Here is a 13,973-nt window from a genome sequence, read left to right on the forward strand (position 1 = left end):
TAGGTACTGGAATGAATGATTGCAGATTATATTAAAATATACCTGTGAAGTCTTACTTATTCTGTTTATTTATGAATAATTTAATAGGAGAGAGGCATTTTACAGGTTTGTCTTTTACACTCTTTAAGTTTTTTTCCTGAGGTTCATCTTATTTGAGTCAATAAAAATAGGAGTGGCTTCCCAGGTGGCTGAGTGGTAAAGAATCTGCTGCCTAATGCAGGAGATGCAGGGGACTTAGGTTCAGTCCCTGAGTTGGGAAGATCCCCTGGAGGAGGAAATGGCAACTCACTCCAGTCTGGATAATCCTATGGACTGAGGAGCCTGGCGGGCTGCGATCCATAAAGTAGCAATGGGTTGGACACGACTGAGCAGGCATGCATACCCGCATGCAAAACAGAGAGGGAAGGACTTCCCTGTCAATCCAGTGTTTAAGACTCTGCACTGAAGATGTAGGGGGTGAGGTTTCAATCCCTGGTTGGGGAACTAAGATCCCAGATGCTGTGCAGTGCAGCCAAAAGATATAAAAAACTTAAAAAAAAATAGTAGAGGGACACAGACTCTTTCTGATACTCTAAAAACAGGTTAGTCAGGTGAAAATCTGATATATGCTTTTCTTACTGGATTAACTTTTGAAAGCTTGAAAAGAGCAGATGAAATAATAAAGTAGTAAGAACAGAGCTTTAGCCTTCTTTTCACTCATAGCAGACAAATATGTTCAGGCTTTCTGGCTAGATGCTTATCAGCTTTTGGAGTGGTTCCTGGCAGCACTGGTACAACACCTGAGTGTTCGAGAAGGAAAGAAAATGGTACTACAGGGACATCTCCCGATAACTGATGCCCTGGGTTTCCCAAGGCAGCAACTAGCCTTTCAAATGAAGAGACACAGAAACGGACACGCAGCATCATTCATATACATGTGGCTGTGGGGTTTACCGCAAGAATACTGGGCTAGTGGTTCTTGGTTGTATCTCCATCTCTGCTACCAACCAACATCATCATCATGGGTCAGCCAAAATCCTTCCAGGTTACAAGGGTGGAGAATAATACTTGTAGCAACATGGCAAGGAGGCTTGAAGCATTAGGCAAAGGTGATGTGCAAGATAAAGGTGTAATGCTAATACCTGCATGTGGCCACTGGCTTTGGAAGAACAACTCCAGCAGTATAAACGGCCTGGAAAATCCCTTCCAGGTTCACTCTTCTGGTTATTTCTCGAATCAACACGGGGGCTACTCGTTTTGATCTCAATTTCTTATGAACACAAAGAAAGTTGATTTCGACCATCTTCTTCACACTAAGAAAGAAAGGTGTTGAAAAGTAGAGCCAATGTAAGAGGAGAACATTTTTAAAAAACAAGGTAACACCTATAACATTTCAAAGAATAAGAAACTGAAAGGTTTCCCTTAACATAATATTTAAGTAAAATATTCTACCATTTAGATATTTCACAAATTCAGATTGACACACTATTCCCCACATGCCCCCACCAAAATGATCATAAACTCTAGGCTGTGGAGGTGCAAACCCTCTTGTTCTAAATAAATCTGAGAACTTGGGTCTATTCTAAAGTTTTCAGTTTAGAAACTGGATCAGCTGTGCCTCAAAGCTTCTATATCCGTTTTTCCTGTAATGTATACAACTATAGCAGAAACTGGGTCACCCAGATGCAGAATCTAATAAGACACTGCTTTGGAGTATAATGCAATCTTTGGGATCCCTGGGAAGCACCTCGATAAGTCCAGAGCTGGTACTTTTCTGAGCAACAATAAATCTTCTAGAGCTTCAAAGTCCATTTGCTGCTCTGGTTCCAGATACACAGGCATTTCATTTGGCACAAAATATTCCTTGAGATCAGATGCGTTTCAGCAGTAAATAAGCTCACCCAGTATACTGAAATGTGAAGAGACCTATGCACTAAATCTTCACATTTCATAGCTCTATCTTTGACTCTTTAGGCTGGAGACCCAGGGCAAAAATGGAACACACATATCTTATAGATAAAAAGACTTTAAAAAAAATCCTTCAGGTAATTTCCTCCCCAGAAACAAGTCTGAAGTACCTATTTATATCTTTGTTTTTTCTACTATGTACATACATACATAACCTGTGTGTGCATGTATGAGACTGAGAAGCAGAGAAAGATCGAGAAAAATACACCTGTCTTTTTTTGGTTATTGTTCACAACCTTTTAAAATAAATTCACAACCTTTATTTTTTAGAGCAGTTTTAGGTTCACAGCAAAACTGAGTTCCCATGTACCTGTGCCCTCCCCACATGCACAACCTCCTCTACCATCAACAACATGTACTCAGTCATTTTAAAAAGCCATTTGTAGAGATGTGGATGAAACTAGAGCCTGTCATACAGAGTGAAGTAAGTCAGAAAGGGAAAAACAAATACTGTATATTAACGCCATATGTGGAATCGTCCTGTGACGACCTACAGAGGTGGGATGGGGGATCTGTATACATATGGCTCATTCATGTTGTTGTACAGCAGAAACTAACAGAACACTGTAAAGCAATTATATTCCAATAAAATAAATAAATAGGCTAGACACTGGGAAAAACAAAAGCCTATTCTAACCACAATTCTTGGAGAAGCAATATGTCAAAACCAACGAGGGACAAGCTTCACCACGTACCTGTCATAGATCCGAATGTTTGCGGGGATGGCACTGATGAATCCCACCAGTTTTTTGTTCGAAGACACCCTGACGCCACAGTGCCACTGAAGGAGCCAGCCTGGGGGACGCAGAGCCCTGAAGTCAACACAGGCGAGGAAAACGGGTGCACTGAGTGTCCAAGAAACCAGGGACAGAGATAGACGGCCCAACCCCACTGCAGTCGCATCCCCACCAGGCACCGGCAGCCACGAGACTCACCACAGCAGGAACTCAGGTGAATAGTCAAACCGGAACATGTTGTCATCATCCTCGACGTAATTCTCATTCAGCAAGGTGTACAGCTCCCGGAGCTATGAGATCAAACATGTGTCCCCCCTGTGACGCTAGGGACCGACGCAGCAGCAACCCACGCCGACGCGGGGACCGAGGTCTAAGGTTTTACTCACCACTTCGGCGTTACCCAAGTCTAAAGTGTCCCACATAAAACCCTGCGGCAGAGAGTATGGCTCCTGACGCACGTTTTCTTTATCAGCTTCAATTGCGCCATGAGATGTTATTACTTCATCTAGACACAGAGAGAAGGAGAAAAAAAACAAAAAGAGAGATGATTCAATTACAAAGTATTCCGACGACCCCCAATGGTCAGTTATGGGAAACAAAAGCATGCTTTAGGGCTACTGAGTTTCACATAATCCTTAAAAATACTGTACTGTTTCAGCTATCTCTAGAGGGAAGTAGGGTAGTTACGTGGAGGTGGAGAGTAACTGCCAGCTGAACAATTACAGGAGAAATTACTCGTCATCCGATGGCAAACTGGACACAAGAAAACAATAGTGGTTCCTCAATCTGAAGCCTCAGACTAGAGACTAATCATACAGCAAAACTGCCGACAACGTAGGTTTGCTATGACAGTCTTAGAGATGTTTTCTTTTTAACTCTGTTTTTCAACAAACAGGGGGCAAGGGCTGCAGTGACCTCTGACCCCTCCCAGCCCAATCCAAAATTCAGTTCAGGACTGTTTCCTTCTGTCTGGGCTGCTGGCAGCACAGCTCAAGCCATCAGTATCTCCAGCGATTTCCACAAAGGTGCCCTTTTCCAGTCCCTCCTCTGGAACCTCCCAGTGTGGCTGGGATAAAATCCAGACCTTTGGCCGTGGCCTGCTGCCTGTCTGGCCAGCCTCAGCACATCTGCCCCACCGACCTCCCTCGGGCTGGGCCTCTGCTCAGAAGGCTGTCCCCTGCCTTTCACATGGCCAGCCACTGCTGCTTCTTCAGATATGTTACACATCACTTCCTCATAGCATCCTCAACGAAAGCTCTTCCTACGTGGAGCATGTCCTCCCTACCTGCTCCCCGTTTACGCTGCTTTCCCTTTACTGTCTCCCGTGTCTGCGTCCCAGTGCCTGGCATTTACTACAGACACTCAACAGACATCTGCTGAATAAATGACCTTCAGGTACAGTTCTTACCATCAGAGACCTTTTAACAGGGGGAAGTCACGGAGTTTGCACCCACCCTAAAGGGTTTCTTTTCTCTCCTCCTAATCCCTGACTTTGCAGATTCATCTTATCTCCAGTCGGTAGCTCACCCCCACGTGAGTACCTCAGGCTCCCTCAGGTCAGCCCCAGTGGCCAGGTGCCCAGCTGCTCCCTTGGGGTCCCTGGGGAGTTGCTCTTAGGGCTTGGCTGATGTATACAACACCAGGGGCTCACCCCATTCAAGCAGCTCCAAACAGCAGGGTGTGTTTGACTGAACTGGAATAGGGCTCTGGAGGGAGATGATGAGATAGTCTCCCTGACTTTCAAACGTTCTCCCCAACCTCAGGTTCCCTCTTCGGCCATTAACCTGGCTCTGCCTTAATTGAGGTGCACAGGGAATGTTCTAGGAACCCGAGAACCAGGCAAGGATTTAGGGGAGGGGCTAAAATGAGGTGAGCAGAGCGGTGCACTGGGGTGGGTGCCGGCTAAAGAGACTTCCTTCTCCCCTGAGCCATGACCCAAAAGCCACCAGCAGCATTTAGCCAAACCCAATACATTCAGACAATAAACCTTCATTCCCTTTAGCCAATGGTCACTTAATTCAGTGTCATTTAAAATCCAGTAAATTCATTCTAGAGGGTCTTCCTTCCTCACCAAATAATTTCTAGAGACTTAAAATCAAGCAAAGATCATTGCTTTCTTCTTCTGTTCACGCTGTGAAGCTCTTGCTTTTGAAGCTGCATGGGGCGGGTGTGGGTGGGAAAGGAACAGTCCCTTTTAAAAAGTTTGAAATCCATGATTTGATGGCATGGAGGACAATTGTTCCCTGCTTTATAACTGATGAAACTGGCCATCTGTACATAACTTGGCTAATAAGACTTTGGGATGGCAATGAACCCCTTATATTAAATATTATATATTATACATTAAATATTATATATTGAATTTTGAATCTGGAACTATCATTGAAGAAATATATAGAAATGATACAATGATCTATCTTTATATAAACATAAGTCAAAGCAACAGGTTGAGCCTGTAATACACTGATAAACATTTTTATGGTATTTAGAGCATCTATTGGGTTGGCCAAAAAGTTCATTCCGGTCTTTCCACAAGATGGTATGGAAAACGCTGAATGAACTTTTTGGCCAATTTTTTTTTTTGGCATAATGTGAAAGGGTAACAATGGAATTATGTTTACAGAAACTTAAGTGGTAGAAGTTTAAGTGAAATATGATGGAGCAGGCCTGGCACTGTGGGAAGAGGACTAGTAATGAAGTTCTGACATGACCCACAGCACTTACGAAGGCCTTCACAAGGTGTCCCAATTCACTTATACTGGAGTGTTATCACATTGGTAATCATTAACACCGTGGGTGACTGTTCAGAATCCTACTGTTAAACAGAGCAAAATTTTCTATTTCAGTAAGATTTAATAGGCAAATTTCCTGTGTCTTCTGGGATAACTGAGGTGTGAGATTGCTAAAAATTTATGTAGAAGGAAAAACCACTCCATGAAGATTGGAATCAAAACACTGGTGGTGGAGGAGACTCCTCTTTTATGTGTATATATATATATACTTAATACAGTAATATTTGAAGTGCGGGGACACGATTTTTTTGTCAGCACAGGAGTTATATTAAAATTGTTGTTACTAAAAGCCAATGTCATCACTCAATATTTATTTTAACAGGAAAAATATGACTCAGAATCTGTGGTCTGAAACAAATCATATAAGTGAAATCAAGTCTCTTTTTGTGTTTTTTTGTTTGTTGTTAACCCAGCTTTGTTTTCAGAGGGAAAAGGCAGAAAAGCTTACTGAGTTTGGGCACCGGCTGTGTGTCCCAAAACTGGAACCTGTGTTTGGCAGCCTCATCAGCGTTCCTGGCGGGGCCCTGGCACGCAGACAACAGCTCCATTGCCCTCTGGATGTCCTGCAACTTCTGCATTGGGATGGAATTCTACAACAGCAAAGACACACAGGCACAGAGCATGAGGAGGCTGCCGCCGCTCCCAAACCCGGGGCAGGTGCACGCACGCCTGCCTCGGAGACTACAGCGTTCGCTGGAAAAACGCACGATTCTCCTCGAAGCGTGGACCCTGGGCTCAAGTATGCTAACGTATTAAAATATAAGCAAAGGTACAGGATAAAGGCAACAACAGTCCTACAGTTTTAATGGGGCTCTGACAGTCTGGAAAATCTCTAGTAAATCAAACCAATGTTTGCTTCAGTTTCCCAACCATCTGCAAATGGTCCTCACGGTTAATTACTCATGTGCGTGGAGCAGCAGAAAGGGCTGCCATGCAATGCAAACGTGAGCATCATAGAGCAGCCAGTCAGCCCCTGGTTTTGGCTTCACTGCTGGAGTTAATGCTTGACAGGAGCAATGTGGGGACAAAGGAAATAACTTCTAGAATGGAAACGAGGTGGACAAGGCAAATTTCAATTCAAAAAAAGAAAGAAAGAACCCTGAACTTAGTGCTGGGTGGAGGAGGAAATTCATCAAGAAAGGACTCTCAAAGGATGCCTTATCCTGGACCACATCCCACCCTCTCCTAATTCTGACACTCCTCCAGAGACAAATCCTTCAATGAGGATGTGCAGTCTCCTCCACGAATTCAGAACCTTTTGCAACCATAGCCTGTTCACCCCAACCCAAGTGTGGTAAATAACTTTCCTTTTTAGTAAAGCATATCCTCAGTCTATAAAACTGACAATGCCTTTAAAAACTTAAGTTCCTTCCTTAAAACCAATATTTCTGTCATTTCTGAAGATTCCTTAGTTCTTTTTTTTTTCTGGAAAGTCCCTCAAATGACATAATATTTAGAAAATAAGACTATACTTGAAATGAGAGTGGGACATAAGACTGAATATGGAAATTGGTGAGGTTTTCTCAACATGAAAAATTACTGATGGGTTTTAGAATTTTGATGCCATACAAAGAACGCTCTTCGCTGTGCGTTCAGAAGTGGTTAGGAGTCTCAGAGCTTTCAGTTTTTGTTAACATCACAGGCACCAAGGAAAGGTACCATCGACCCTCAGTGGTTTATTAACAGCAGGTCTGGACTTAGTTCAATTCTGAATCTGAAGTCTGTGACCTGGAGCAAATCTTTTTATCTGGGAAGCTGACTTGTTTGACTCAGTGTGAAAGTCTTAGTCGCTCATTTGTGTCCAACTGTTTGTGATCCCGTTGACTGTAGCCCACCAGCCTCCTCTATCCATAGAATTCTCCAGGCAAGAATACTGGAGTGGGTAGCCATTCTCTTCTTCAGTGGATCTTCCCGACCCAGGGATCAAACCCGAGTCTCCTGCATTCCAGCCATATTCTTTACCATCTGAGCCACCAGGGAAGCCCCAGTAAAATATATTTAATACAGACCGTCCTGTGGTAGTTTGACTCACCAGGTTCCCTTAAGATTCTTGCTCCTAAAATGATTCCAAGAAACAAAGTGCTGGAGTCTAACTAGGAGGAGGTTAAAGTCTTGATATCTCCACTTGGAAGTCTAACAGCATCACCCAGGACTACCACAGATTTTGTAAGCTATTTTATATTTTGATTGAGGTCTAAATCATCAGGTTCATACCTCAATTACACATACTAATTTAACAAAGTTATATTGTTGTTCTGACTTATTGTAGTTTTAGACGGCTCTTTCTGGGTCTCCTTTGAGCCTCCAACACAAAAGTAACAGATTTCTAGCTAAATGATTTTACATCCATCTGAGCCCCCAACAACACAATGAAGACACTTATAACTTATAAAGAAAGTAAGAGGACAGTATATTTAAGCTAATAATGCTTGAACATGCATCCATTTATGTTACAATAGGCCAAGTAGAACCTAGTCTTACAAAAATATATCTACAGTGTCTGCACTGAATTTGCCATAGTAATTCTTTCCTGCTATTTGAGTTAAATCCTCTAACATGAATATACCAAACTCCAACTCTTTCATAACAAACATGCATCAGCATCTTTGTTTCAAAGAAGCCAGTGATGGTACTCCATCTCCATGAAGAAACCCTCAGAGTGGTTTCTGCCTAAGCAGGCTGACCAGCAGTCTTTATATAAAATCACCATTCATGAAATAGCTATATCCTGATGCTCACTATTCAATGCTCTCTTTTAAATGAGTCTAGTTGATTTACAATATTATATTAGCTTCAGGTGTACAACATAGTGAGTCAATGTTTTTACAGATGATGCTCTTAAAGTAGATTCAAGTAAGTGCAACTTTCAAATCCACGGTGACAGCAGTAAACTCCGCTATGGTAAATTCTTAAACCTATCCAATCACCTTCCGGAACGGCACCAAATGGAATGTTTAGAAAGGTGAGACTGGGTAAGGATCCTACATTAGTCTCCCACTATTGTATTTGCAATGTAAGAGTCAGACATGCCTCTCTTTCTCCTTACCTGCTCCTTGGGAAATACTAAACACCAACTGTACTCCTTGCCCAATAGTTTCCAATTTAATATCATGGAAAAAATGTCCAAGTCTTTAATCACCATGAAGTGTATAAGAACCCAAATACCATTTTATTTTGGTTCTTGAGCGTAAACCACAATATTCTTGAAACTAAAGAATCTCTAAAAGTCACTGTAACTGATGGTTTTATGTGAGCTGGCATCAGTTTAGGGGAAAGGAGCCCCAGTTTTTAAGATGCAGTGAAAAGCCCACATTAAAACAATTTTGACTTCACTAAAAAATAAGAATCTCTCTACGACATCATGCTAGCCGTTCCTCCTGCCTTGCCTGGTTCCTTTTCCTTAAAATTCTATTCATCCACTCATTTTATTTTTAATTAAAAAAATTTTTTTGAAGTAGGGTTGATTTACAATGCTGTGTTAAAATCTGCTGTGCCCCAAAGTGACTCGGTTATACACAGATGTATTTGTTTTCATATTCTTTTCCATTATGGTTTGTCACAGAATGTTGAATATACTTACCTGTGCTATACAGTAGGGCTTTGTTGTTTGTGAAAGAAAGTGAAAGTCGATCAGTCATGTCCGGCTCTTTGTGACCCCATGGACTATTATACCTTCCATGGAATTCTCCAGGCCAGAACAATGGAGTGGGTAGCCTTTCCCTTCTCCAGGGGATCTTCCTAGCCCAGGGATCAAACCCAGGTCTCTGGCATTGCAGGCAGATTCTTTACCAGCTGAGCCACAAAGGAAGCCCAGGAATACTGGAGTGCGTAGCCTATCCTTTCTCCAGCGGATCTTCCCGACCCAGGATTCGAACCGGGGTTTCCTGCATTGCAGGAGGATTCTTTACCAACTAAGCTATCAGGGAAACCCCTTGTTGTTTATCCATCCTATACGTAAGAATTTGCATCTGCTAATCCCAAATTCCCATTATGTAGCTTCTTCTAAGTCACCAGAGGTAGGGAAAGGACCCCAAATCACCAGGGGTACGGGGACTGGCAGCGGCTGGTGGTGAAGACAGAAGGAATAAGGAGATAGTCATGAATGCATGTAAGTAACACTACACTTATCTGATCAAGCAACCTTGAGAAATAAAAAAGATATCTTGCCAGCTTATACGAGTTATCTTGGAACTTATAACTGTGGATAGACTATTTATTATCTGAGAACCATATTGAAAATCTATCGATGGAGACTGTACTTTCTTCTCACCCCACAAAAGCAGTCAGGGAAAAACTGGGGCAGGTAATTTTCCTTCTCGGTGATTCCTGGTCCTTGTGTGTAAAACTGATAATAACAACAACAAAACCACCTGCCAGGCTCCCCCACTGTCACATGATGTAAACTTTGTGCAAGAAAGACATTTAGAGCCCACAAAACTTGCGTGACCATAACAACTGCCATGTATACACTGCTTTACAGCATAAAAACCACGTGATAAAGACGGTCTGACTATGACCTCACGAGAGCCTGTGAGTTGGGTAGCTGTGGGAGGGGCAGAGCCTGGCAGAGGCACCTGGCTGGACAGCCACAGGGCCAGGACCTAGCTCCTGCCAGGATACCACGTGCTCCCCAGCTCACCTGGAGCTACAACAATCACATAATCTGTTTTGTTACATGCCTAACTCTACCCGCTTTTTGCTGTGTCTGGCATCAAGAGTTCTGTCTTTCCTGGGCCTAGCACACAAGGTCTCTGTTCGCAGTCAGGGTGACCGGGGTGACCCCAGGGAAGGGGCGTCTGGCATCAGCACCTCCAGAGGCATACAGGACACGGGGCCCAGCCAGACCTCTTCTGGTTTGGCCTAAACTGGGTTATTTCCGCCCTCTGGCAATGGAATTAGGACTGGCCGCTGCAGACTGGTCCAAGGCAAAGTCAACATGAAACTTACCCGTGGTGGCTCCTACTGAAATCTGCTGCCTGACGGTGCTGTATTCAAATAATTAGACAGACACCCAGGAAAATAAAAAATGTGAATATCTCCTGAACAAAAAGGAATCAAACATTAAGTGTAACTTAAAAACCTAACAAGGTCACACTGAGACTTATAAAAATGTGAATATCTCCTGAACAAAAAGGAATCAAACATTAAGTGTAACTTAAAAACCTAACAAGGTCACACTGAGACTTCATTCTATGATTATAAGCTACATATTAATTTGCTTAGAAAGGGGCAAGATGTAGGCGTGCGCGCGCGCGCACACACACACACACACACACACACACCACACAGAAGCCCAGCACACACACGCACACACACACACACACACCCCCCCCACACAGAAGCCCAGCACGGACCACTTAGTTATCTGGGTAACTTAAAAACCTAACAAGGTCACACTGAGACTTCATTCTATGATTATAAGCTACATATTAATTTGCTTAGAAAGGGGCAAGATGTAGGCAGACCACACACACACACCCCCCACACACACACACACCCCCACACAGAAGCCCAGCACGGACCACTTAGTTATCTGGGTGCCAATGTGAGTTCTGTAAATACCTCAGAGAGACCCCTGCCATGCAGTACACAGTGACGGCAACACCCTAACTACACCTCTGCCCCAACAGAGTGCTCACCTAAGCTGCCCGGACCCACTTTCACAGGCATACAACACCACGGAGATTAAAATAAAACACAGTTCTCACTTTTGAAGGCGGCTGAATCTTAATCTCCTGGGAATCGGATGCTGAGTCTGACTTGGTGCCTCCAGAATTTGGTTTCTCCTTTTTTCTCTTCTGTTTCTTCTTTTTCTTTTTGGCACCCAAATCCCCTCCAGGACTTCTGTTAGAAAATTCACAGGGTTTGCAAAAACAATAACAGGTAGGTCACTATGTAAAATCTGAATTGCATGAAATTAATCACTTAGGAAAAACATATGTTATACTATATTAGGATGTTCAGTATTATGATTGATGTCAAATACGTATATATTCAGATAATCAAATATGTACTTGCTTTTGATCCATGGTTCCTGGATCACAGTTCCCTAAATGCTTAGAACTTCCTAAGAGAAGAGAACTTAAAGGTGACCCTTAGGTCACGGTAAGGAGGAGACTTTTAGAAGCACCTAAGGATAGGGCTGGTTACCAGGGGAGCAACTCTGTGATTAGAAGGTTGGAACTTTCAATCCCACCCCCTGACCTCAGGGAGGCAAGCAGGGCTGGAGTCTAATCAAACACCAATGGCTGATGATGTAGTCAACCGCATCTATGTTAAAGTGCTGCATTCAATATGCCAGCAAATTTGGAAAACTCAGCAGTGGCCACAGGACTGGAAAAGGTCAGTTTTCACTTCAATCCCAAAGAAAGACAATGCCAAAGAATGTTCAAACTACTGCACAATTGCTCTCATCTCACACACTAGCAAAGTGATGCTCAAAATTCTGCAAGTCAGGCTTCAACAGTACATCAACCGTGAACTTCCAGATGTTCAAGCTGGATTTAGAAAAGGCAGAGGAACCAGAGATCAATTTGCCAACATCAGTTGGATCATCGAAAAAGCAAGAGTTCCAGAAAAATATCTACTTCTGCTTTACTGAATATGCCAAAGTCTTTGTGTGGATCACAACAAACTCTGGAAAATTCTTCAAGAGAGAGGAATACCAGACCACCTGACCTGCCTCTTGAGAAATCTGTATGCAGGTAAAGAAGCTACAGTTAGAACTAGACAGGGAACAACAGACTGGTTCCAAATAGGGAAAGGAGTACGTCAAGGCTGTATATTGTCACTCTGCTTATTTACCTTATATGCAGAGTACATCATGTGAAATGCTGGGCTAGACGAAGCACAAGCTGGAATCAAGATTGCTGGGAGACATGTCAATAACCTCAGATACACAGACGACACCACCCTTATGGCAGAAAGCAAAGAACAACTAAAGAGCCTCTTGATGAAAGGGAAAGAAGAGAGTGAAAAAGCCGGCTTAAAACTCAACATTCAAAAAACTAAGATCATGGCATCTGGTCCCATCACTTCATGGCAAATAAATGGAGAAACAGTGGAAACAGTGACAGACTTTATTTTTTGGGGCACCAAAATCACTGCAGATGGTGACTGCAGCCATGAAATTAAAAGACGCTTGCTCCTTGGAAGAAAAGCTATGACCAACCTAGACAGCATAATAAAAAGCAGAGACATTACTTTGCCAACAAAGGTCCATCTGGTCAAAGCTATGGTTCTTCCAGTGGTCATGTATGGATGTGAGAGTTGGACTGTTAAGAAAGCTGAGCACTGAAGAATTGATGCTTTTGAAGTGTGGTGTTGAAGACTCTTGAGAGCCCCTTGAACTGCAAGGAGATCAAACCAGTCCATCCTAAAGGAAATCAGTCCTGAATATTCATTGGAAAGGCTGATACTGAAGCTGAAATTTCAATACTTTGGCCACCTGATGCAAAGCACTGACTCACTGGAAAAGACTCCGATGCTGGGAAAGATTGAAAGCAGGAGAAGGAGATGACAGAGGATGAGATGGTTGGATGGCATCACTGACTCAATGGACATGAGTTTGAGTAAGCTCTGAGAGTTGGTGATGGACAGGGAAGCCTGGCGTGCTGCAGTCCATGGGGTCACAAAGAGTCAGACATGACTGAGCGACTGAACTGAACTGAATATAAGGGAGGCTCCATAAAAACCCAGAAGGAGGGGGTTCTGAGCCTGTAACCTGTGGAGTCTGTTGCTGTCTTTGAGAAGACAGTGTCAGAACTGAGTTGAATTACGGGACACCCAGCTGGGGTCTGAGAAGCACCTCGTGTTATGTGGGAAGTTCCTCCACCCCACCTCCCCATTGGAACTGGGTGCAGGAACTCAGAAGATTATTAGTCTACACTCAGTGACCCTGCAGGGTGCTTAGATGTCATTTAAGCAGGAAAATCATAGCTATAAACGCTATTTTATCATGGAAGGCAAATTGCTTTCACGGGTATCCACTCTGCTAATGTACTCTCTAGTCAGGGAGAGACACATGTTGTAAAATATGTCATTATAAACGTCTCTTGGGTACACAAACCATGAATCTTGACATAACAGAACCAGAGAAAGTGCTTCCCTGCAGAGGGGGAAATGTCTCCTGATAAGGATTTTTATTAGAAGAATTAACAATTAAAAACTCTACATGAGAAAACAAAAAACAATCACTGGTAAGACATTTCTGTTTGGAACCCTTGTCATCTCAGAGCTGTCACCTTCTGAAAGAGCACAAGAGACACAAGGAGATTTCAAATTCCCGTTTCTTTGAGCCTACTCTCCCACAGTATCTGCAGAGATAAATTCAAATTTAGAGTCAGGTATTATTACTGCATTATCACCTGATGCAGGGAAAAGTGACTGAAATACCAGTTCTGTTCTATCACTCTTCTTTTGAAATTTATGTATTCATTTAAATTTGGCTGTGCTGGGTCTCAGCTGTGGCATGTGGGCTCTAGTTACCTTACCAAGA

General features: G+C 43.0%; 1 protein-coding gene across 1 annotated transcript in view; it reads right to left on the reverse strand.

Annotated features, from left to right (window-relative positions):
- NMT2 (N-myristoyltransferase 2) overlaps nt 1–13,973 on the reverse strand; it is a 57,046-nt gene that overhangs the window by 19,087 nt on the left and 23,986 nt on the right. The window contains exons 2-7 of the mRNA XM_043478513.1: nt 11,185–11,320; nt 5,925–6,066; nt 3,071–3,189; nt 2,883–2,974; nt 2,643–2,759; nt 1,122–1,292 (exon numbers count right to left, since the gene is read on the reverse strand). Of these exons, the coding sequence (XP_043334448.1) occupies nt 1,122–1,292; nt 2,643–2,759; nt 2,883–2,974; nt 3,071–3,189; nt 5,925–6,066; nt 11,185–11,320 (777 nt within the window). The remainder of the gene's footprint in view (nt 1–1,121; nt 1,293–2,642; nt 2,760–2,882; nt 2,975–3,070; nt 3,190–5,924; nt 6,067–11,184; nt 11,321–13,973) is intronic.

The sequence above is a fragment of the Cervus canadensis genome, chromosome 10 (assembly GCF_019320065.1).
Source record: "Cervus canadensis isolate Bull #8, Minnesota chromosome 10, ASM1932006v1, whole genome shotgun sequence".
Classification (NCBI taxonomy): domain Eukaryota; kingdom Metazoa; phylum Chordata; class Mammalia; order Artiodactyla; family Cervidae; genus Cervus; species Cervus canadensis.